At 45.5% G+C, this 22,495-nt stretch overlaps 1 protein-coding gene across 5 annotated transcripts in view; it reads left to right on the top strand.

Annotated features, from left to right (window-relative positions):
- Positions 1 to 22,495, top strand: part of LOC110508648 (laminin subunit alpha-3) — a 114,074-nt gene that overhangs the window by 75,378 nt on the left and 16,201 nt on the right. For all 5 annotated transcript variants that reach the window (XM_036966140.1, XM_021589330.2, XM_021589328.2 and 2 more), the window contains 28 exons: positions 627 to 828; positions 1,325 to 1,451; positions 2,460 to 2,599; positions 3,354 to 3,469; positions 3,806 to 4,017; positions 4,093 to 4,297; positions 6,560 to 6,704; positions 7,011 to 7,151; positions 7,495 to 7,656; positions 8,401 to 8,502; positions 8,673 to 8,756; positions 8,860 to 9,090; positions 15,150 to 15,263; positions 16,294 to 16,412; positions 16,568 to 16,749; positions 16,873 to 16,926; positions 17,039 to 17,190; positions 17,910 to 18,020; positions 18,164 to 18,275; positions 18,585 to 18,749; positions 19,007 to 19,203; positions 19,413 to 19,529; positions 20,038 to 20,192; positions 20,735 to 20,876; positions 21,031 to 21,130; positions 21,249 to 21,365; positions 21,777 to 21,947; positions 22,186 to 22,337. In XM_036966140.1, coding sequence (XP_036822035.1) covers positions 627 to 828; positions 1,325 to 1,451; positions 2,460 to 2,599; positions 3,354 to 3,469; positions 3,806 to 4,017; positions 4,093 to 4,297; positions 6,560 to 6,704; positions 7,011 to 7,151; positions 7,495 to 7,656; positions 8,401 to 8,502; positions 8,673 to 8,756; positions 8,860 to 9,090; positions 15,150 to 15,263; positions 16,294 to 16,412; positions 16,568 to 16,749; positions 16,873 to 16,926; positions 17,039 to 17,190; positions 17,910 to 18,020; positions 18,164 to 18,275; positions 18,585 to 18,749; positions 19,007 to 19,203; positions 19,413 to 19,529; positions 20,038 to 20,192; positions 20,735 to 20,876; positions 21,031 to 21,130; positions 21,249 to 21,365; positions 21,777 to 21,947; positions 22,186 to 22,337 — 4,027 coding nt within the window. The remainder of the gene's footprint in view (positions 1 to 626; positions 829 to 1,324; positions 1,452 to 2,459; positions 2,600 to 3,353; positions 3,470 to 3,805; positions 4,018 to 4,092; positions 4,298 to 6,559; positions 6,705 to 7,010; positions 7,152 to 7,494; positions 7,657 to 8,400; positions 8,503 to 8,672; positions 8,757 to 8,859; positions 9,091 to 15,149; positions 15,264 to 16,293; positions 16,413 to 16,567; positions 16,750 to 16,872; positions 16,927 to 17,038; positions 17,191 to 17,909; positions 18,021 to 18,163; positions 18,276 to 18,584; positions 18,750 to 19,006; positions 19,204 to 19,412; positions 19,530 to 20,037; positions 20,193 to 20,734; positions 20,877 to 21,030; positions 21,131 to 21,248; positions 21,366 to 21,776; positions 21,948 to 22,185; positions 22,338 to 22,495) is intronic.

Raw genomic sequence — 22,495 nt, 5'->3', positions numbered from 1 at the left:
AGCAATCTACGGTCAGGGCGTGACAAAGACACTTGTTGTTTGATGCTGATGGTTCAGGCACATTACAAAAGGCCTTTCCTTTCATGTTGTTCTGCTGTTTCCACAAAGCAAAATAAGGAGGGAAAGCATGAAAAGATCATCATCAGGCCTGAGAAAACACATAGCTTGCCAAGAATTGGTGATAAGAGGATTGATAAGGACTTAAAACCGAGAAAAGAAAGAGTGAGGTTTTGACTCGAAGGGACTTTTTTTTTAGATCGCGAAATGAGTCTTTGTTGGTCAGTGAGAGTGGATGAAGGAGAACGATAGAGAAAGTTAATGGGGTTAAGATCAAGTCTGAGGGCATAGGGGATTGAGGTTTGCTCCACTCAAGTGTGTGTGTGTGATTTAGGGGCTTCTATACATTGATGAGAGAGAATGTGATAGCTGTTTACTCCAGATCACAAACTTTATGTGGTCACTGCCCCTGCTAATAACACTAGGGGAGTGTGCTTAGCAAACACGTCAGAAGCTGCTTCTGAAATGGACCCTGGTCAAATATAGTGCACTATATATAGGGAATAGGGTGCCGTTTCAGACTTCCCAACCTTCCCCTCATGTGTTCCCCCTTTCCTTCTTCCCTCCAGTCAGTACTGTGTTCCCAGCCAGTACGACAGGCCCTCCACAGCGCTGGTTCTGGACGCAGCGCGGGACGCACGCCCCTCCTCCCCACTTGCCGTCCCCCAGCAGAGGGAGAGTGAAGAGTGGAGACGAAGACGACAGTCAGGGGCTGGGGGCTTCCCTTTCCCTGGAGCCCAGAGTGAAGGGGTACTACTCAAATCTCCCCAGGTACATGCATGGAGCTGGGCCTGTATAATTTATTTTACCTTTATTTAACTAGGCAAGTCAGTTAAGAACAAATTCTTACAAATTCTTATTTTCAATGACGGCCTAGTGGGTTAACTGCCTGTTCAGGGGCAGAACAACAGATTTGTACCTTGTCAGCTCGGGGATATGTACTTGCAACCTTTCGGTTACTAGTCCAACGCTCTAACCACTAGGCTACCTGCCGCCCCAACAAAGCTGCTGCTACTGCTGCTGCTTGGAGTGGGACCAAGCACTGGAAAGCATGTGGGGCTTGAGATATGAAGCCCACAGCTTCACTAACATTAATGGCAGTAACATCCCTACAGGGTTACAGTATATAGTTAATGAGCAGGTTTTTAAGTGGTACGAAGCACATTTCTGTGGAAACGGACAACAAAATCGAATTTAATCTTATTTCTGTGGCGTTTACACGTTTCTCCACATGTTGTGTTCCTTCTCTGTTCCTCTATTCCTCCAGACAGAGATCCGTTTCAGTGCCAGGGTGCCAGTTCCTGGCAGGTATGTGTTTGTGGTCCACTACTGTCAAGCTGAACACACCACCTTCCCTGTGGAGGTACGGGTGGATGCCGGACACACGTGGGCAGGTGAGTTTAGTGCGAAATGTAGTTGTGTGAAGCCGTTGATCCAGATTGATATGGTTGGATAGAGAGTGTATATGATCCAGGATCTTACTGACCCCGACATCGTCCTAGATGTAATGAAATGGATGTCTACTCAAAGAATGAATGCGATTATCAATTGTCATGAACATACAGTAGCAGCTAGTCCCCTATTCTATGGTAGTATTGTCTGGGAGAGCCTGTTGTGTGTTTTGGGGGTTCTAGTGGACTCTGGAGCTCGGGTGATTCCCTTTTAAGAGGGGATCACTTCTCCCTCCCCTCATCTCTCTCCTCCCCGCTCTCACCTCCCCTCTCTCACCCCCCCTCCTCTCTCCTCCCCTCTTTCACCTCTCTTCCCCTCTCTCACCTCCTCCTCTCTCCTCCCTTCTCTCACCTCCCCCTCCTCCCCACTCCCTCCTCTCTCCTTCCCTCTCACCTCACCTCATCTCTCCTCCCTTCTCTCTCCTCCTCTCTTCTCCCCTCTCACCTCCCCACTCCCTCCTCCCACTCCCACCTCCCCTCTCTCTTCTCTCCTCTCTCTCCTCCCCTCTCCTCCTCTCACCTCCCCTCTCCTCCTCTATCCTCCCCTCTATCTCTCCTCCCTGCTCCTCCTCTCACCTCCCCTCCCCTCTCCTCCTCTCACCTCCCCTCTCTCTTTTCCCCTCTCCTCCTCTATCCTCCCCTCTATCTCTCCTCCCCTCTCCTCCTCTCACCTCCCCTCTCTCTCTCCTCCCTGCTCTTCCTCTATCCTCCTCTCTCCTCCCCTCTCTATACCCGCTTCCCTCTTTTTACTCCTCCCTACTACTGCTCCACCCACCTAATACACACCCTCTCCTCTCATCACGCTTTCTCCTCTCCTCCTTCTACTACTTGCTCTCTCTCCTCCCCTCTATCTTTTTCCAAACGCTGGTCCTTCTCCCAATCCCCCTTCTTCCTCTACGACTACGCCTCCTTACACCCTGCTGCACCCCCACCTTCCTCTCTCTACCTCAGGCTCTGTGAATGCCTCTTTCTGCCCGGGGGTCTCCTGCTGCAGGGAGGTGGTCATCGCTGAGAGGCGCATCGCTCTGGACCTTCCCCAGCAAGACATGGCCATCTCTCTCAAGGTTCCAACCGGGAAGACCCTCACTCTGGTCGGTTTTTTCATGTCAGCCACTATTACTCTATCAATTAGCCTACTTACAGTTGATCATTATTGCCCATAATGTAAGGAGGAGAACACCTTCCTCAGGAAAACCTTCACTCTCGTCCTATGTGGTTATGCCTGTAGTGTAATTCAGGAGGATTTAGGAGTCTATGATATGCTGTACTAGACTTTTACCAGGTTTGCACGGGACTGCTCTTTGGCCTCCGTGTTTGATCATGTCCCAAACAACTACTAAACAACCGGCGGTCTGTATTCTACCTGGTAACCCCCACTCCGCCCAATTAGAGCTAAGCTCTCAAATCCAGTAAGCCAATAATGCTTACAGCTAAGTTTGTATTTGCTGTCGGCTGTTTATTATAGCATAATTATGATATCATAATTAACATACCCCACCTGGGTTGAGGTCAATCCCATTTAAATGTCAGTCTATTCAGAATGTAAACCAAATTCCAATTCCAGATGCTCCTAATTTAAAAGCATTGAAAATAATTCGTATTTGGAATTGAAATGGAATTGACCTCAACCCTGTACCCCACGTAGTCTCCCACTGCAGATAAGACCAACCACAAAACAGTTCAGTATCGCTGAAATACCCTGTGGTTTGTGTGTTTTTATAAATGTTATCATTGTTAAGTCTGTCAGGTAAAACCGTTTCTTACGCTACAGTAAGTCTCAAAGTGGGCGTTTCTGAGAGAGATAAGCCGACAACATTGTCGTTTGGTTTTGTACCGCTTCTTCAGGATTACATCTTGGTGGTTCCTGAAGATAGCTACACCCCTGATCTCCTGAAAGAGAAGCCGTTTGATAAGTCCTCTGATTTCACCAGGCAGTGTGGAGGACCAAGCTTTTCTATAGAGTGAGTATTCAGTTCAGTGATCGTGTGCCAGTGGGTTTCTCAAGACTTTGACCAAGCACAACCATGTGCCCTGTGGAATGAAGTCAACAGCTTTGCTGAGTGATATGAAGATTAGGTCATTCAGTATGATTGTAATTGCAGGATCATATCATGTTTATTTGAAACTTAAATTTCGACTTTGTGTGGTGAAATTAACGGGGGGGGGTGGATTATTATAATATTTTTTTAAGGGAGTAGTTGTTTTTAATGTGTAAACACAATCAATACTCAGAGAATTTCATAACTACTTTATTTTATTGACCCCTAACCCCGAATGTTTTCTTCCTGTTCCAACAGCCCCAGAACGTCCTCCCAGTTCTGCAGAGACTCAGCCCGCTCCCTGGTAGCAGCCTATAGTGACGGGGCCCTGCCCTGCTACTGTGACAAATCAGGGGCCACGGTGCCCACCTGTAACCCTGTAGGGGGCCAGTGTCCCTGTAGGCCCCATGTGATCGGTCGGCAGTGTACACGATGTGCCACAGGATACTATGGCTTCCCCTACTGTAGACGTAAGTAGATTTCAGATACTAAAATGACTCACACATAGTTTCTTACCCTAACCTGTCTATGTCCCCCCCCCCCAGCATGTGAGTGTGGCCAGCGGCTGTGCCACGAGGTGACAGGTCAGTGTATCTGCCCGCCCCAGACAGTGAAGCCAGTCTGTGATGTGTGTGAGAGCCAGACGTTCAGCTACCACCCTCTAGTGGGCTGTGAGGGCTGTGACTGCTCCCCCAATGGAGTCAGGTCCAACACAGGGAGAGACTGTGACCGTGACACGGGACAGTGCACGTGAGTAGAGCTCTGTGTAGAGACTAAATCCACATAAAAAATACTACAGTTTACTATAGAATACTACAGTACTTACTATATAATTGTGTAGTAAACTGTAATATACTGTATAATACTATACTACACACTGTAGTATCCCTCGATCATGTGTAGTACTTAGTATAGAATGGTATAGTATACTGTGGAATACTATAGTAAATACTTCAATATTTAATTAGCGTATATCCTGTCCATTCCCCTCCTCCATATCCCAATTTGTGCCACCCGTAAGTGAGAAACAAGTATTGACCATATATTGTGTTCCCTATGGTTATAGAAAAGAGCAGAAGTTCTGAACTGTCTGTTCAGAACCCAGTCCCACCTACCTACAGGTGAAAGAACATTTGCTGTAGTTTTCCTAAAGGAGAAAGCTCTCCGCTTCTATGTCAAAGATAATAAGAAAATGAGCACTACAGTAAATACGACAGTCCACAAACACACCACAGTAAATACTTAAGCAATGAGGCCCGAGGCGGTGTGGTATATGGCCAATATACCACAGGTAAGGGCTGTTCTTACACTCGTGCCTGGACACAGCCCTTACCTGTGGTATGTTGGCCATATACCACAAACCCCCAAGGTGCCTTATTGCTATTGTACACTGGTTACCAACGTAATTAGAGCAGTAAAAATAAATGTTTTCTCATACCCGTGGTATGCCAATCAGCATTCAGGGCTCGATCCACCCAGTTTATAATACAGTTTATACAACGGGTGGGACTAATCCTGAATGCTGATTGGTTAAAACCGCATTCCAGCCGGTGTTTATTCCACAAGTTACCACCGGCTAAATCTATGACATTAAAATGCTTATTTACTCTGTTCCATCTGACTGTAGAATCCACTGTCTCATCAGCAGAGTCAGAGAAGTTATAAACTTCATCTCCACTATAAAAAACATCTAGACATTATCTCACATTTCTTTTAGACTAACATTTAGTTTTCAGCAGTGGAGATTTGTATAAACCTTGCTGTCTATCTATCCGACAATTTAAACATTGTTTCAATATTCAAATTCGATCTCCTGCTGTCCCATAGTAATGAACGAGGCGAGGCGGGAGTCGGGACGAGACAGGCAGCGTTTCTCAGCCAGTCGAAATCATGAATCAGCATCATGTACAAAAAAAGGTCAAATGAAACGCAGCTAATTTGCGGTCTTTCCAGCTTCAATTTGAAGTGATTGTGTTACTGTAGCTGTGTTGTTGGCTAGCTCCTCTGAACAACAGTGTCCTAACGAGCGAGCGCCTTTTCTATGCCAGGCGAAATAAATGTCACTACAAAACAGATTAAACAAATGCAAAAATGCAGCTACTTTGCTGTTATTCTGGCTCCACTATTTGACGTGACTGTAAATTAGCCGTAGTTGGCTAGCTAGCAAGCAAGGGATAAGAACGTTGCCCGTCAGTATGGCAATGGAACATTTAGAAGGAATGACTGGGTCACATCCATAGATACAGAACAAAAAGACTGAACGACTGGGTCGCGACTCTGGCAACCAAACCAATAGAATGAACAACCAGCCGGATTGGGTGGCAACTCTAGATTTGTGTCGGGGCTATATCTTGTGGAATTAATAAAAAAAATAATGTTTTTAATGAAACATTATCACTTAAATATACTACTGTTATTTTACTACAGTATTTATACTATAGTAAACTGTAAATACTACAGTATACTGCAGTAAAGTCTGCAAATACACTACAGTGAATACTATTGTATTTCTTACCATAGTATACACCAGGGTTACCCACGTTTTCTGAGTAAAAAAAAAAAACGTCTTTTTTTTTCACCAGGAATTCAGCTGATTTTAAAAATCTGTTCCCAAGTATTCCCACTCATAATCGGGAGACAAGTCATCGTATACAAATATAAGCAAGATTTGAAATGATTATGTTTTTGTGAAATATTACATCTGTTTGGGCTTCTTGCGGTCAATTTGCAGTCTATTTGTAAATATGCTCCGGCCCCCAGAACAACCCGCTCAAGAAAGAAATCATCCCTTGGAGGAATCTAGTTGGTGATCCCTGGTAAACACTATAGTATTTCATATAGGAAACACCACACGGTAAAGGTTGTGGAGTGCTGAATGAGATTCTCTGTCATTTTTTAGCACCTTTCCTCTTATAAGACATGGCCAGTAGCTGAATATTTGAACATGCTGTGGATGAGATTTCCAAGTACAATCATGTTAATTGTATGTGTATTTGTTCTGTGTGTGTGAAGGTGTAAGCCCAGGATCGGTGGGCGGCAGTGTGACCGGTGTGCTGCAGGGTTCTACAGGTTCCCAGACTGTGTCCCATGTAGCTGTAACCAGGGAGGGGTCACACCTGATATATGTCACCCAGACACAGGACAGTGCCTCTGCAAGGTGACTTATAATGCTGTGTGCTTTTAAACAATCATTCGTAATATTAGGATTGTCTAAATGAAGTGTACATTCGCAAATAGTGTGTTAAATCTACGTCTTTAACATGTCGACCAGACTTTCTCAGGGTCGATCATCTAATTTAGCCTCAAATAGTCTCATCTGTAAAAAAAATAAACTAACATCTCTGAGGGCTTCTCTACTGGGAAACAATGTGATTGGTTATTAGCAGGGTCAGTGACCAGGAAAAGGTTGTGACCTGTGAAATCTGGAGGTAACAGTAAGCAGCCGTATGTCCTGTTGTTGTAGAGGAACGTGCAGGGTGCCCGCTGTGATGCCTGTAGAGACGGGTCCTTCCACTTTGACCCCTCCCACCCCAGAGGCTGCGTCAGCTGCTTCTGCTTTGGAGCCACCGACCAGTGCCAGAGCTCTGGCAAACGCAGGGGGAAGGTGTGTGCGTGTGCATGCGTATATGCTTGTGTATGTGTGTGTGTTTCTGAAATTTTATAGGCATTTTCATTGATACATACTTTCCGTGCCACAGAAATGTGTAATAAGTTGTAATTACACTGTACCTGTTCAGACACATGATCAAACCCTTATCTAGCTAAAGGATCCGTGTTGAAACAACCCACATTCCATGGAGTGGATATACCCACAGCTTTGCCACACCTGCAGAACATAACTCCATTGCACACAGCATGCTATTATATTCCTATGTACATAATGGCATTTTACCAAACCATAGGCCGATAGTATATAGTACAATCCTCTTTCCCTTCGCCTCCACTAGTTTATGGACATGCGTGGCTGGCGTCTGGAGAGGGCTGACCAGGAGGAGGTGGCATCAGTCCTCAACCCGTCCAGTAACACTGTGGTAGCAGACGTACAGGAGTTGCCTGGCACTACCCAGCTCCTCCACTGGGTGGCGCCACCATCCTACCTGGTAGACCGGGTGAGTAGAGAGTGGAACTTGAGAGGACATGTACTGTTGGAATAGAATAGCTCAGTTTAAAAAAAGAGGACATGTTTCCGTAATATTTGGAAGTTCTTTTTATATGAGACTTGAGCATTTTTAACATTTGATCAGTTGTTATTTAGCTGTGGATTCAGTGACAAGAACAGAAGGCAGGGCTTCAAGCAGCTGCCATTGAGCCTAAATACCAGTGCTTTAACAGTTCAACACTGGGTCCTGTACCAGTCCCATTGACTGTGACTGATAGTCAGGGTTGGGGAATAACTGATTACATGTAATCTGATTACAAAAAACGAAATGTAATCAGTTCTGTTACCATCAAAAATATTGTAATCAGATTACAGATATTTTTGAAAAACTAGATGATTAGTTCTTGAATTACCTTTAAATTCAGAAATTATGTTTGGAAAAAATAAATTATGACACCTTTCTGTTTTCTCACTGACATTCAATTCAGCATTGTTCCACCTGAGCTAGTCTGACCACAAGTCAGAGACCACTTTGATGACACACCAAATGCGTTTGATGGATCCTTTTTGTCTTCTTCTAATGTCTCTTAAGGGGAAAGTAATCCAAAAGTAATCAGATTAGGTCACTGGGTTGGGGTAATCAAAAATTGACGTTGCTGATTACAATTTTGGACAGGTAACTAGTAACTGTAACGCATTACATTTAGAAAGTATCCTACCCAACCCTGCTGATAGTATTCCGCTCCTGTCTCAGGTGTCGTCCTATGGGGGCTACCTCACCTACCAGGCTAAGTCCTTTGGGATTCCCAGTGAGGGGATGTCGCTGATGGACCGCAGACCTGATGTCTTGCTCAGTGTACGTACATTATGACACATTGTATCATCACTCACGGCTAATTATGACATCTCTCTAATTGGTGTATAAGTCATATATATATATATATATATATATATATATATATATATAAAGTCATGATGACTTCCTGTTTTGAGTAACCCAGTGTTATTTGTCTGCGAATTTCTCAGGGCCAGGAGATGACCCTGGTCCACATGTCCCCACATACCCCTCATCCTGACAGACTCCACCAGAGCAGAGTCCAGCTAGTAGAGGTACAACCGAGTCCTTATTCCATCTGTTGTGAACGCATATAATAACATTTGATCAGACCTCAACATTTACAATCCCTCACTAACCCCTGTCTGTTCTGTTTAGGGGAATTGGCGTCACTCCGGCACCAACCGTCCTGTGTCCAGAGAGGATCTGATGGAAGTCCTGGCAGGGCTGGTTGGTCTGAGGGTGCGGGCCCTCTACTTCACCCAGAGCCAGAGACTCAGCCTGGGGGAGGTGGGCCTGGAGGAGGCCACAGACACAGGGGCCGGGGGCCCTGCTAGCACCGTGGAGGAGTGTGCCTGTTCCCCTCTCTACAGAGGAGACTCCTGCCAGGTGAGACAGATCTCATTCACTCTTAGTCCCCTAGGTGCCTCATGTAGATCTACAGGGATCATATATAATACTTTTAAAGTAACTGCCCAGAGTTTCCAGATGTCTATGAATTACTTACACTAAGTGTACAAAACATTAAGAACACCTGCTCTTTCCATGACATAGACTGACCAGGTGATTCCAGGTGAACGCTATGATCCCTTATTGATATCACTTGATAAAGTCACTTCAATCAGTGTAGATGAAGGGGAGGAGACAGATTAAATAAGGATTTTAAACCTTGAGGCAATTGAGACATGTTTTGTGTATGTGTACCATGGGCAAGACAAAAGATTTAAGTGCCTTTGAACGGGGTGTGGTAGTGGGTACCAGGCGCATCGGTTTGTGTCAAGAACTGCAACGCTGCTGGGTTTTTCATGCTCAACAGCACCACCCAAAGGACATCCATCCATCTTCACAGAACTGTGGAAAGCATTGGAGTCAACATGGGCCAGCATCCCTGTGGAACGCTTTCGACACCTTGTAGAGCCCATGCCCTGACTAATTGAGGTGGTTTTGAGGGCAAAGGGGGGAGGGGGGGGGGGTAAAACTCAATATTAGGAAGTTGTTCTTAATGTTCTGTACATCCAGTGTACAATATGATTGAAATAGTTTTCCTTCCCAAAATGTTTAATTAGCTATGACAAAAATAAGCTTTTCTGTGTTGGAATGGTGTGGGCTTACCTGAACAACCGAATGGTGTGGGCTTACCTCAACAACAGAATGGTGTGGGCTTACCTCAACAACAGAATGGTGTGGGCTTACCTCAACAACAGAATGGTGTGGGCTTACCTCAACAACATAATGGTGTGGGCTTACCTCAACAACAGAATGGTGTGGGCTTAACTCAACAACAGAATGGTGTGGGCTTACCTCAACAACAGAATGGTGTGGGCTTACCTCAACAACAGAATGGTGTGGGCTTACCTCAACAACAGAATGGTGTGGGCATACCTCAACAACAGAATGGTGTGGGCATACCTCAACAACAGAATGGTGTGGGCTTACCTCAACAACAGAATGGTGTGGGCTTACCTCAACAACAGAATGGTGTGGGCTTACCTCAACAACAGAATGGTGTGGGCTTACCTCAACAACAGAATGGTGTGGGCTCACCTCAACAACAGAATGGTGTGGGCTTAACTCAACAACAGAATGGTGTGGGCTTACCTCAACAACAGAATGGTGTGGGCTTAACTCAACAACAGAATGGTGTGGGCTTACCTCAACAACAGAATGGTGTGGGCTCACCTCAACAACAGAATGGTGTGGGCTTACCTCAACAACAGAATGGTGTGGGCTCACCTCAACAACAGAATGGTGTGGGCTTACCTCAACAACAGAATGGTGTGGGCTTACCTCAACAACAGAATGGTGTGGGCTTAACTCAACAACAGAATGGTGTGGGTGTATACCGTCATTAAAAATATTGCAGGCAAGTAGATCGCTGATTGGCCAGCGCATCATCCTTTTAAAAGTGAGATTTTCACTGGGCAGTTACTGAGAGAGTACTCCAGAGTTGCCTTGGTGTTTTTGTTATTTTGGAGATGGTAATGAGTCCAAGGATAGGTGGACTTTTAGCTCTCAGATGCACATCAAGTGTGTAAGTGCTGGGGGCTATGTCCTAGGGGTCAGTTTGGGATTGGGAAAGAGAGGGGGCGAGACGGAGGGAGAAAGTAAGAGAGAGAAAGAGGACAGGAGGGGCTGAGAGGGAGAGATGTTGACCGACCAATCTAGTCATTTTGGAGAAGAGAAGAGCGAGAACTGCCCTCCCCGCTGTGGGCTTTTTGTCGTGACACGCCCTAACAATGGTGCCACGCCCAGCCTGGGGTGAGTGAGGTCACTGGCAGGCAGAGGAAAAATCCATCAGCTCGTTGAAGAGCCAGCGGCTTAAACAAGCCTTTGTGGAATGTCCCGGAATAAAGTGTGTGTGTTTCATCAGCCAAGCCCAGTAGCCCGAGGGAGAGGGATAAGATGCACAATCACGCAGACATAATATTAAAGATTATACCACTGCTGTAAACCGCTCCGTTGTCATAGTAACAGCAGTTCAATTAAAATACAATTTAAAAAAAACATACAGTACGACATTTAGAACGTTAGAACCAAATTCTTCCTTGAGGTTGTTTAGTACGCAGGTGGTTCTCCTACTCCAATTAGGAAGAGTTGGACGGAAGCATTTTCCCCCTCAGAATCCACGTATTCAATGGAACGACTGTAAATGTATGCATTTTCAGCTGAGACTCAGATTTTTTACAGAATGACGGCACAAACCACACAAATCGTCAGTCTGTTACTGAACTGAAATGTGGTTTTGTAAAAGGTGCAGTGAATTAAAAAGAAAAAGATCCACTATGCAGACATCACAATTTTCTGGTTGCTAAAATTGTAATAGTTTGCATAATTTCAATTTGTGACAACAACAAAAAAGCAAGTAAAGTGTTACTGAATCATTATACCATCTAAACCGCTGTGAGATATCTTTTCCATAACCAAAAACATTGTATTTTCAGCTGTTCCAAGCTGAAAGTAAAAGACACAAAAACCAAACGTAAAGAACGGGAAGCATAGAAATAGCGCTTCTTAGGCTTGTTGTCAATAAGAATGACAGATCTATAACTCACGTTTCTACGTGAATTTGGTCGGGTCTCCCAAATAGTTACATATTGCAGCCTTAAGTCGTCATTGTGCATAGAGTTGTATGGTTTGTTTAACATTGCAATCGTGGTTTCAGCATCACTTTGCCCGTGTGCATCACTTTGCCCGGGAGATGGACAAGCCAAGGAAGCTTTTTTTGTTTCACTGGCAATAGCTTATTAACAAAGTGAGACCCTAAGGCCCTGATGACTTTGTAGTAGATTTTCATTTGACTTTCTATATAATTGTGTAGTAAACTGTAGTATACTGAATAATACTATACTACACACTATAGTATCCCTAGATCATGTGTAATGCTTAGTATCGTATACTGTAGAATACTATAGTAAATACTACAGTAATACTATATTAATACTACAGCAAAAACACTACACTTTTTTAAACAGTATTAAAGGCATACCCTGCCCATTCCCCTCCACCTTATCCCAAATTGTGCCACCCATAAGTGAGATACCCACATGACAAATCTAGACCATATACTGTGTTCCCTATAGGTTATAGAAAAGAGCAGAACCTCTGAACGATCTGTTCAGACCCCAGTCCCACCTACTTACAGGTTATGGAAAATGTGCTTTTTCTTTTCTATTTCTCCAGTAGGTTTCCTTAAGGAGAATGCCGCCGTTTCTTTGTCAAAAGTAATAAAACAGTAAATACTACAGTAATGTCCTCAAAAACACTACATTAAATACTACAGTATACTGGAGTCAGCAAAAACAGTACAGTGAATACTACAGTATATTACAGTCCGCAAAAACACTACATTAAATACTACAGTATACTAGAGTCAGCAAAAACAGTACAGTAAATACTACAGTATATTACAGTCCGCAAAAACACTACATTAAATACTACAGTATACTAGAGTCAGCAAAAACAGTACAGTAAATACTACAGTATACTAGAGTCAGCAAAAACAGTACAGTAAATACTACAGTATACTAGAGTCTGCAAAAACTGTACAGTAAATACTACAGTATATTACAGTCCGCAAAAACACTACATTAAATACTACAGTATACTAGAGTCAGCAAAAACAGTACAGTAAATACTACAGTATATTACAGTCCGCAAAAACACTACATTAAATACTACAGTATACTAGAGTCAGCAAAAACAGTACAGTAAATACTACAGTATACTAGAGTCAGCAAAAACAGTACAGTAAATACTACAGTATACTAGAGTCTGCAAAAACTGTACAGTAAATACTACAGTATATTACAGTCCGCAAAAACACTACATTATTTCTATGGTATATACTAGTTTTCTTTTACTACAGTATTTATACTATATTTAACTGTAAATACTACAGTATACTGCAGTTTAGTCTGCAAAAACACTACAGTGTATACTATAGTATTTATACCATAGTATACTATAGTATTTGTTTCATGTGGGTTGATTGAGTTGTTTTCCCCATTTTGCGATTGTGCTCGAAGCCCTGTTACCATAGCGAGAGCATGATCTACCTGTGTGTGTGTGTGTGTACGTGTGTGGGAGACGTCAACATCCTCTAGTCAGGTGTGTTCAGAGGAAATGGATAATATGTACCCTGCGGCGCTAGAAAAAGGAGAGGCGCCCTGACACATAGCCGGGCGTGGCATCTGGCAACCTGGGACATTGTTACTCACTACCCGACACCAGATAGTACATACACAGATCCAACTAACTACCACGCCCAACTGTCTCCACTGCTATGTGTTTGGACTGCATGATTCAGGTGTGACTGCTGCTCCTGCACTGTCTGGAGATTTCCAACCATTATTCACAGAGCCACACAGTCACACTGGCATGCTCACACACATACCCTGTGAACACATCTATAGACACACTTCAACACAAACTCACTCAGGCTCCCAGGTGGAGCCCCACCCTAGCAACCTTTCTATATGTGGATGAGGCGGCTTATGTACATTCTGACGATTTTCCTGTCGACCCTTTGTGTGTAAGTGACATTGTATTGTCGGAAGTGGTTATAGTAACGAATGTGTATGGACGTTTTGATTTTGAATAAAGTAAAAAAAAAAAAAGAACCTATTTTCGAGGCTCTACATGTTGTCATGGAAAATATTGATGTTTTTTCCAACAACCAATGAGCAACTCCGCCATCAATCTAGCTCCATATTGAACATTGAGATTCCTGAAAGGACAGTCTCTCTGGCATGTTAGTTAAAAACACTGGTACGCAGACTAGACATATTCATCCCCTCCTGGATAAAGATCCCTGTTGCCTAAATAGTTTTGTGCACTTCCAGTAATACCGCACACCCCGGTATGGTACAGAAACGGTTTGACGGTATGAACATCTGGATAACGCCCAACCCTAACGTGCACGTTGGTCAGCGTGTGGGTGTGCGTGTTGCTACACTGCTCTGACTGCGCTGCTGACTAAGGTACTGTAGGTGAGTGGAGAAGGGGCGTGTCCTCTACATGTGGGAGTGTGTGTGTGTGTTTAAGAGGCAGAGGCAGGGCAGAGCAGGGAGTTATTCAGACAAAACGTGAGCAATGTCAGACACGTGTGTACACAGCCCCTGGAGAGCCAGAAGGACAGGCATGCTACTTCAGACCCTGCTGTGGGGGATCTTACTGGGACTATGCAGCGCAGGACACAGACCCATTACCAGGGAAGAGAGGAACCGCTATCCCAGACAGCATGACCGAGAGGCACAGAGGATACATTATCCTTCCCTACATGACCAGGGCGGACAGAGAGTACATTACCCCTCTGTGAATGACCAGGGTACACAGAGAGTCCAGTATTCTTCTGTGAATGACCGAGGACAGACTGTTCAGTACCCGTCTTTTGACGACCAAGATGCCAGCTCTCAGATCCAGGTAAAACAATGGATTTCTGTTGGGTTACAAATAAACTTACTGTAATGTATGCTTGGCTGCTCCATGTGAGAGGTAGACTTGTAGGATATCAGTGGACTTCCAGACCGTTATCCTATAGAGCGAAGGGTGTGTTTGGCTTCTGAGTGGCGGCGGTGCGTTAAGGATGAATACACACTCGTCTTGTGCTCAGCGTGGTGCTGGTGAACGACCCACTCGGGATTTGGGACATTGTGAGATCAATCATTCTCTGTCGCTAGGAAGGTTAGCTGACGTAAACTCTGATTGCCTGTATCTCCTCAAACACTGCCACTTTGAATGGCGAAGTGTTCTTCTGTGTGGGAGCGAAGTGTGTCGTTTTGAAATGTGTGTTTTAGGATTCTGTTCTGTTCGTGATAGAATTCACATTCACCCAGGAGGGTCCCATTGAGATAGAAATCACTTTCAAAATTCTGTTTTTCTGTATGATATTGTTGTATCTATGTATTTTGATGTACCTGTATTAATGTCTGTGTGTTTCTCTGTTCCAGAAATGTGCTCGTGGTTACTATAGGGACGGCAGTGGGCCTTTCCTGGGTCGCTGTGTGCCCTGCTTCTGTAACGGCCTCGCCAACGAGTGTGACGACAGGACTGGGAGGTGCCTGGTAAGAACACACCCTTTTTTGTATATTTGTATTATTGTCTTCTATTATTTGTTATTGTTGTCGCATGATCGCAAGGGAACCCGCAAGTATGTGTGTCCTGTACATACCACGAATCAACTTGAACTCGAACACACACAGTGCTTCTGAATTACAATCATTCAAAACCTGTGAGCCTAAAGAAGCCCTCAAGGAATTCAGTGATAACCACTTGGGCAACACCTGCTATGTCAGCCTATGTGACTCCATCAGGGTGAGCCACAGCCCAGTAGTCATAGTCTAGACCTCACACCCCACGCCACAGGGCATGGTGTGGCCATCCCACTCCGCCTTGGTGCCCACATACTGTTCTGTACCATGGACGGCTAACCACATGAAACTATTGGATGATGGTGATTATATATGATTGTGATATGGGTCTACATTAGCTGTCTCCCAGTGAAACTCTAGATCTCTAAAAGCACTCTATATTCTCCTTTCTCCCTCTCTCTCTCTTTCTCTCATCTCTCTCTCCCTCCCTCTCTTGTCTCCTCTCATCTTACGCATGCCACTCAAGACCAGGCCTGTGCCTCTATCTAGGCCTAAGGAGTCCAGGCTGAACACTCGTTCTCTCTGTACCATCAAAATCACTCTTTGGGATGAATTAGGACAGAAATGTTAGTCGTTTATGGTAGAGAGGGATGACAATCACCCTCCTTTTGAGATAAAAAAAAGGACATAATGTTGCCTGTTGTTGGATCTACTCTGGGCTGGAGTATGTTTGTGTGACTATGTCTACTGAAGGACAAAGTGTGTTTAGACTCACGGTGGTATTTGTTCAGGACTTTTCAACAACTTAGTGAGGCTATAGGTTTTCTATGTGACTTGGCTATTCACTCGTTTGAAGAATACACTGATTTACTGTACCTTGTGCTGTTCTTCCCTGGGTAAACTGAATGTCCATTATGAAGGACTAGTGCTTCATTCAAATACTGTTCTTTTGGTGCTCACGTGATACAGTCTAACGCATGTTTTCTACTCTTCCTCTGGACAGAACTGCCAGTACAACACAGCCGGGGACAGGTGTGAGCGCTGCAAAGAGGGTTACTATGGAGACGCTGCCCAGAGATCATGCCGGGTGTGCCCGTGCCCCTTTGGTGTGCCAGCTAACAGGTCAGTGTCACCAAAGAACCAACCGGTGGCAAGGTCACCCACAGTAGATGCTCCTTTGGTGAAATCAAACCCTTGTACTGTGTATCACTTACCGTGGTCGGCCCAGTATCTGCGGGTACCAAACTATCTCTTCTTTCTTCATCGTTCCACTATAGTTTTGCGGTGGGTTGCAGAGAGGTCGCTGGAGGGTTCCAGTGTGTTTGCCGACCAGGCTACGCAGGAGACCGTTGTGAACGATGCACCCCTGGTTACCACGGTGATCCATTGACAACCGGAGGAAGCTGTCGGCCTTGTGACTGTGGCGGCAACGGAAACAGCTGTGACTCCAGGACTGGTGGTGAGTGTGGATACCGTACTGAGACATGGCGGCACATTCTGCCTATTGGTAAAGCTTTACGCTGTAGATGTTTCATTTTCCTCGTCAAAATAAATGCAATGTATAATGTTGCTCTTTCTGCAGTGTGCAAGAATGCGTTGGAGCCGGGGGACACCAACACAGACGAGCAGTGTCAAGGTTAGTGTCTCTGTCGTGACAGCGTGACGGCCCCAATGAGAGTACAGTACATGAGGGTACCTACCTCATCATGATCAGCGGTTGATTACGTTTGTCTGTGTGGGCTTGTCAGAGTGTGACGACTGCGCCGAGACCTTACTAAACGATCTGGGGCGTCTGGATGAGGAGCTGGGCAGGATTAAGACTCAGCTGGATAACGCCAGTATCTCCGCCTCCTCTCAGGACCGACTCAGGATGCTGGAGAATGCCATCACAGAGACCAAGGTATTATATTGTATATATTAATGGCATATATGTACTGTTAAAAGCAGTGAAGTGTACCACCCTGCCCTCTGGCTATACAGGCCACAGAAAGGATGGGAGAGGACTTCAAAACATAGCAAATGACCTAAACGCAGATAGCGTGTGGATAGCTGTACGTCAATGCTCACACACACACACACACACACACACACACACAGAGAGAGCGGTAAAGGGTGTGTGCGTACTCGAACATTCCAGAATCATTCTGATAAGCGATCTCAGTCAGTTTGTCCCAGAGCTGTGTGTCAACACATGTCAGAGCTGAACTCCCACGCGTTTGGGATCTCAGCAACTCATACGCTCCGTTTTTAAACGCTGTAAGCATTTATCAAACCAACAGGAGGAAACAAGTCACTCAGTCAACCTCTCTGACAGCCTGAGGAGTCCACAACCAGCCATATCCCATTGAACTGTAGCTCACTCTCTCTCTCTCTCTCTCTCTCTCTCTCTCTCTCTCTCTCTCTCCTCTCTCTCTCTCTCTCTCTCTCTCTCTCTCTCTCTCTCTCTCTCTCTCTCTCTCTCTCTCTCTCTCTCTCTCTCTCTCTCTCTCTCTCTCTCTCTCTCTCTCTCTCTCTCTCTCCATCTCTCTCTCCATCTCTCTCTCCATCTCTCTCTCCATCCATCCATCCATCCATCCCATAATAAAGTGTTAAACAATAGACTGTGTGTTCCCTCCACAGAGTCTGGTGAGCAAGTTCAGTTCCAGTGTGAACAGCCAGAAGCCCAAGGTTAGCCAACTGGAGCAGGACACTCTCAGTGTCAACGAGGATATCAGCGCTCTGAAAGAAAAGGTACTGGACTGGAACTCTTCCTCCTCGCTGTCTTTTATTCCCGCCTGTCATGTGTGGGATTGTGTGTGCTGGCTTTGGAGAGCTAATGTTTGTGCTGGCTTTGGAGAGCTAATGTTTGTGTCTATTTCTGTGTTGTCCATCAGGCGGATGACAGGGCTGCGGATGCCCAGAAAGTGCTGAATGATGTGGGTAAAACCCATCTGAGAGCTAAAGACCTGGACACTGAGGCTAGGAACCTGCTCGAGAAGATCCTGGGTAAACCACCAAGTCCTTGTTCTCTAACTCGCCTGATCTCTTTGCCCCCCCCCCAGTCTATATATATCTCTCTCTCTAGCCAAATGATCCTCTTTCCTTTTTATTTTTCTGTTTTCTCACCCCTTCTCTCTCTCTCTCTCTCCCTATCTCCCTCTCTCTCTCTCTCCCTATCTCCCTCTCTCTCTCCCTCTCTCCCTCTCTCTCTATCTCCCTCTCTCTCTCTCCCTCTCTCCCTCTCTCTCCCTCTCCCACTCCCTCTCCCTCCCTTATATTTCTATATATCTCAACCTAAATGTGTGTGTTGTGTAGCCCTGCTGCTGCAGCTGAAAGAGTCTGGTTCCGGTGATGTGGTGCCCAGTGAGAGCCTGGCTAAGATGTTATCCGACGCTGAACGCATGGTGAAGGAGATGGAGAGGAGAAACTTCAACCCCCAGAAAGACGCAGCCGACAAAGAGAGAGACGAGGCCCAGAAACGTAAGTAGTCTGCTGTGGAACCAAAACTCTTCAAATCCCTCAAGGCTTTTCTTTCATAAGATTAGAAGCTCGTACGGTAACTCTGATGTTCTTGAACATTACTGGATTAGGTTGAGTTAAGATACAGATAAGAAGTATAATGTCACAATGGCGATGACTACTTTGTTTGATACCATCAGCAACCGAATAAAATAGTGAGACTTTTTTTTAAATTTCCGGTCGAGAATGACCATTTCTATTCTGTTGTATTCTCCCAGTGCTGGACTACATCAAGGCTAATGTGACCAAGCAGTATGATCAGAATGAGGCAGCAGCCAAGAGGGTGAAGGGTCTTCTGAAGGACTATGAGGCTAAACTGAAGGACCTGGAGGAGGCGCTGAAACAGGCTGGGGACATGGTGAAGAAAGCCAACTCACAGAACGGACTCAACTCAGAGGCACTGAAAGACATCCTGGTAATAATAAAACTCCCTGTATTTACTATTTTCTTTTAACATGATGGTACAATGCTATCACGTATAGGCAGCTACTGCGGTAACCATGATGTTTGGTCCGTTGCTATGGTTACTTTCATGGTTATGGTCATCGTCCCCCCCCCCCAAAATGGACGTCTTATGGCAGTAGTGCTAATGTGCTCTTAACCAAATGAATGTTTGTTCTTCAGAAACGTATGGAGGACCTGAAGAAGGAACGGAGGAAGGTCCAGGACCAGATAGCCATGGCAGAAAATCAGCTGAAGGCCACAGAGGACCTCCTGAGAATGCTGAAGGACAGCAAGACTGTGAGCACACAGACCGGCCGTGTCATCTCATGTTGCAACTGCATATTACCTCATGTGCATAGTCAAATTCAATATACCGAAGTCAGTGATGCATCTATCATCTCCGGTACACATATGATCCTAACCAGTGTAGTGATACAGCCGATGTACACAACACATTTTGACAATACTTGATTCTGAAACTGCAGTTGCTCTCGATTCTCAAATGTTAGTGGTTGAGTCCTAACTTGCCAGCCACTCAGATAACAATCGATGCTTGTGTTTGATAATATCATGACTTTAGGTAAAGAGGATGGTATGTCCTTGCCTGTATTTCCTGTGCCTACAGTGGTTCTTCTGTTCTCTTCATTAGGCATACGGTAACAAAACGTAGCCAAACAGTTTGCAACGGAAAGCAAACATTACCATTTGTTATTGGACAAGTTCAGGTAGTCCCTCCCTGTTTCAGTCATGTTTTCATCCATTTGGTGCCTAATGAATGTGACCCTGTTGTCTTTCTCCTCTCCAGGAGTATGAACAACTAGCTGCCCAACTGGACGGCGCCAGGACTGACCTCACCAAAAAGGTCAACGCCATCTCCCAGGCCGCGGCCAAGGAGGACATTGTGGAGCGAGCAGAGAGACACGCTGAGAACCTGGCCAAGCTGGCCAAGGAACTACAGGAGTGAGTTATAGGGACCTGGGATGTGGGGACATTTCCTCTTAAACCAGGGATAGGACGGGTCCTGGGTTATGACGACAAGGCAGTTTCTGCTGCTGGTTTGTGTAGTTTAAGCTAAATGGTCTCAAGACTGTATTGCCCATGTTAGTTTCAATGGGAAGCCATAATTTCTCAGCAGCACGTAATTCAAGATAAGAGTAGAGGATCAACTCAAAAGGTTCCCCAAGCATCAACGACATAGTATTGAAGTAATGTTAGTGGCGGTAGTTGTGGTTCTTTAACAGGGATGTTTATGCTGGGTGGTTTTCATCCTCAGTGGGTCGTTCCAGATAGATCTGCCATCCGCTAGATTCCCCTCAGGCTGCATGTTTGTTGTTCCATTTGGTTTATTGGCATTTCCCGTGTGTTTACCTTTACTCTCTCGCTCTTCTGTTCTCTCTTCTCCCTTCCTTCCTCTGTCTCTTTCTACCCCCCTCTCACACTCTCTCTCTCTCTCTCTCTCTTTCCTCCTCCCCCCGCGCCTCTCTCGTCTTCCTATGTCACAGTGCTGTAAGGGACTCGAGTGGCCGCTCGGATGTGCGTGATGCCATGGACGCCATTGAGGCCTACAAGAACATCACAGATGCGGTCAACGCTGCAGAGAAGGCAGCCAAGGAGGCCAAAGATGCAGCTGACAAAGCCCTGAAGGTGAGTCCACAGTCTAGCCACTAGACCCATACCAGGGAGATATTGACTCCACAGCACCTAACTCTAAGCTGATGTGTCTTTGGTCCACCTTCTGTTTCTGCAATATTCTTCAACTTGTTTTTTTTCTTATTTTCTTCATTATTTTTCAATCTAGGATGTGAAGAAAGAGGACCTGACAAAGAGAGCTAAGAATCTGAAAGAAAGCGGGAACGACCTACTGAGGGAAGCCAAGGACGCAGAAAAAGATCTCAAAGGTATGTTGCTATAAGTTGTAATAGTGTTTTTAGAGTGGGTAAGGAGCCAACCAAATACATGTGGCCTAAATGGAATGGCATAGTTAAGGCTTAACTAAGCTCTGTTTTGACTCGACAGAGGCCTCTGATGACCTCACAGCCCAGAAGAAGCGCCTGAATGACGCAGAGAATAAGAAGAAAGCATTGGAGACGGACCTGCTGGATGCCCAGGCTGAGCTGAACAACATCCAGAGAGGTACAGTGGCTCGGGTAGTAGGAGGACCAGAGGATGTCTGATAGACCATCTCAAATTATGGAAAATGTACTGATCAATGGAAGAGCGAAATATGAGTTATGAGAGTGCTTTGACTTAAGTGTCATCATCGCTAATCCCTCCCTCCCTCTCCGCTCCTTCCCCCTCTCCTCCTTCATTCCATCCCCCCTTCTCCTTCCCCCTCTCCTCCTTCCCTCCTTACCCCTCTCCTTCCTCCTTCCCTCCTTAACCCTCTCCTTCCCTCTCTCCTCCTTCATTCCTTCTCCTCCCTCCTTCCCTCCTTACCCCTCTCCTTCCCTCTCTCCTCCTTCATTCCTTCCCCCCTTCTCCTCCCTCCTTACCCCTCTCCTCCTTCCCCCTCTCCTCCTTCTCTCTCGCCTCTCCTTCTCTCAGATGATATAGGAGACATGCTAGATGAGGCGAAGAGGAAGGCAGCGGCTGCCAATGACACGGCCAGCACCACCATGGACAGACTGAACGCCATCAGAGAGGAAGTGGACAAGTTCAACGTCATGCCCTCCGACTCCAACCTCGGCAGCATCATGGACGATGTGGACAAGTCAGGTGAAGAATCACTCCACTAACCTGTGTCTGCAAAGGCTGGAGGGAATAGACACCCATAAAGAGGGCTTCCTTGTAAAAAAGAGATTTCTCTCTATTGAATAAATATGACGTATCTTATTAAAATGGTGTTAACCATGCATGAACTGTACTGTGATGATTGTCCACTCCTTTCCTGTTTTGTTCAGGTGTGAAATGGTTAAAAGGTCTAACTCCTCTCTCCCCCTCCCCCCATCCACAGTGAAGAATCTGTTGAACAGCATCCCGTCTCTGCAGGATAAGATCTCGGAGGTGGAGGAGCTCAGCTCTCAGCTCTCCCCCGTCACCAACGTCTCTGATAACATCAATAGGATCAAGGAGCTCATCGAGCAGGCTAGAGACGCAGCCAATAGGGTACGAATGCACCACCACACACACACACAACTCTATTCACACCCTGGGTCCACACCCCACCAGATATACCCACGGTGTATCACCTGTTACCCCTTCCACTGGCCATACAGTCTCTGCAGCAGTGAGTGCTGTTGAGAATTAAGACGTGAATATATGGA

This window comes from Oncorhynchus mykiss, chromosome 28 (assembly GCF_013265735.2).
Source record: "Oncorhynchus mykiss isolate Arlee chromosome 28, USDA_OmykA_1.1, whole genome shotgun sequence".
NCBI lineage: Eukaryota > Metazoa > Chordata > Actinopteri > Salmoniformes > Salmonidae > Oncorhynchus > Oncorhynchus mykiss.
This window is presented reverse-complemented; position numbering and strand designations above follow the sequence as displayed.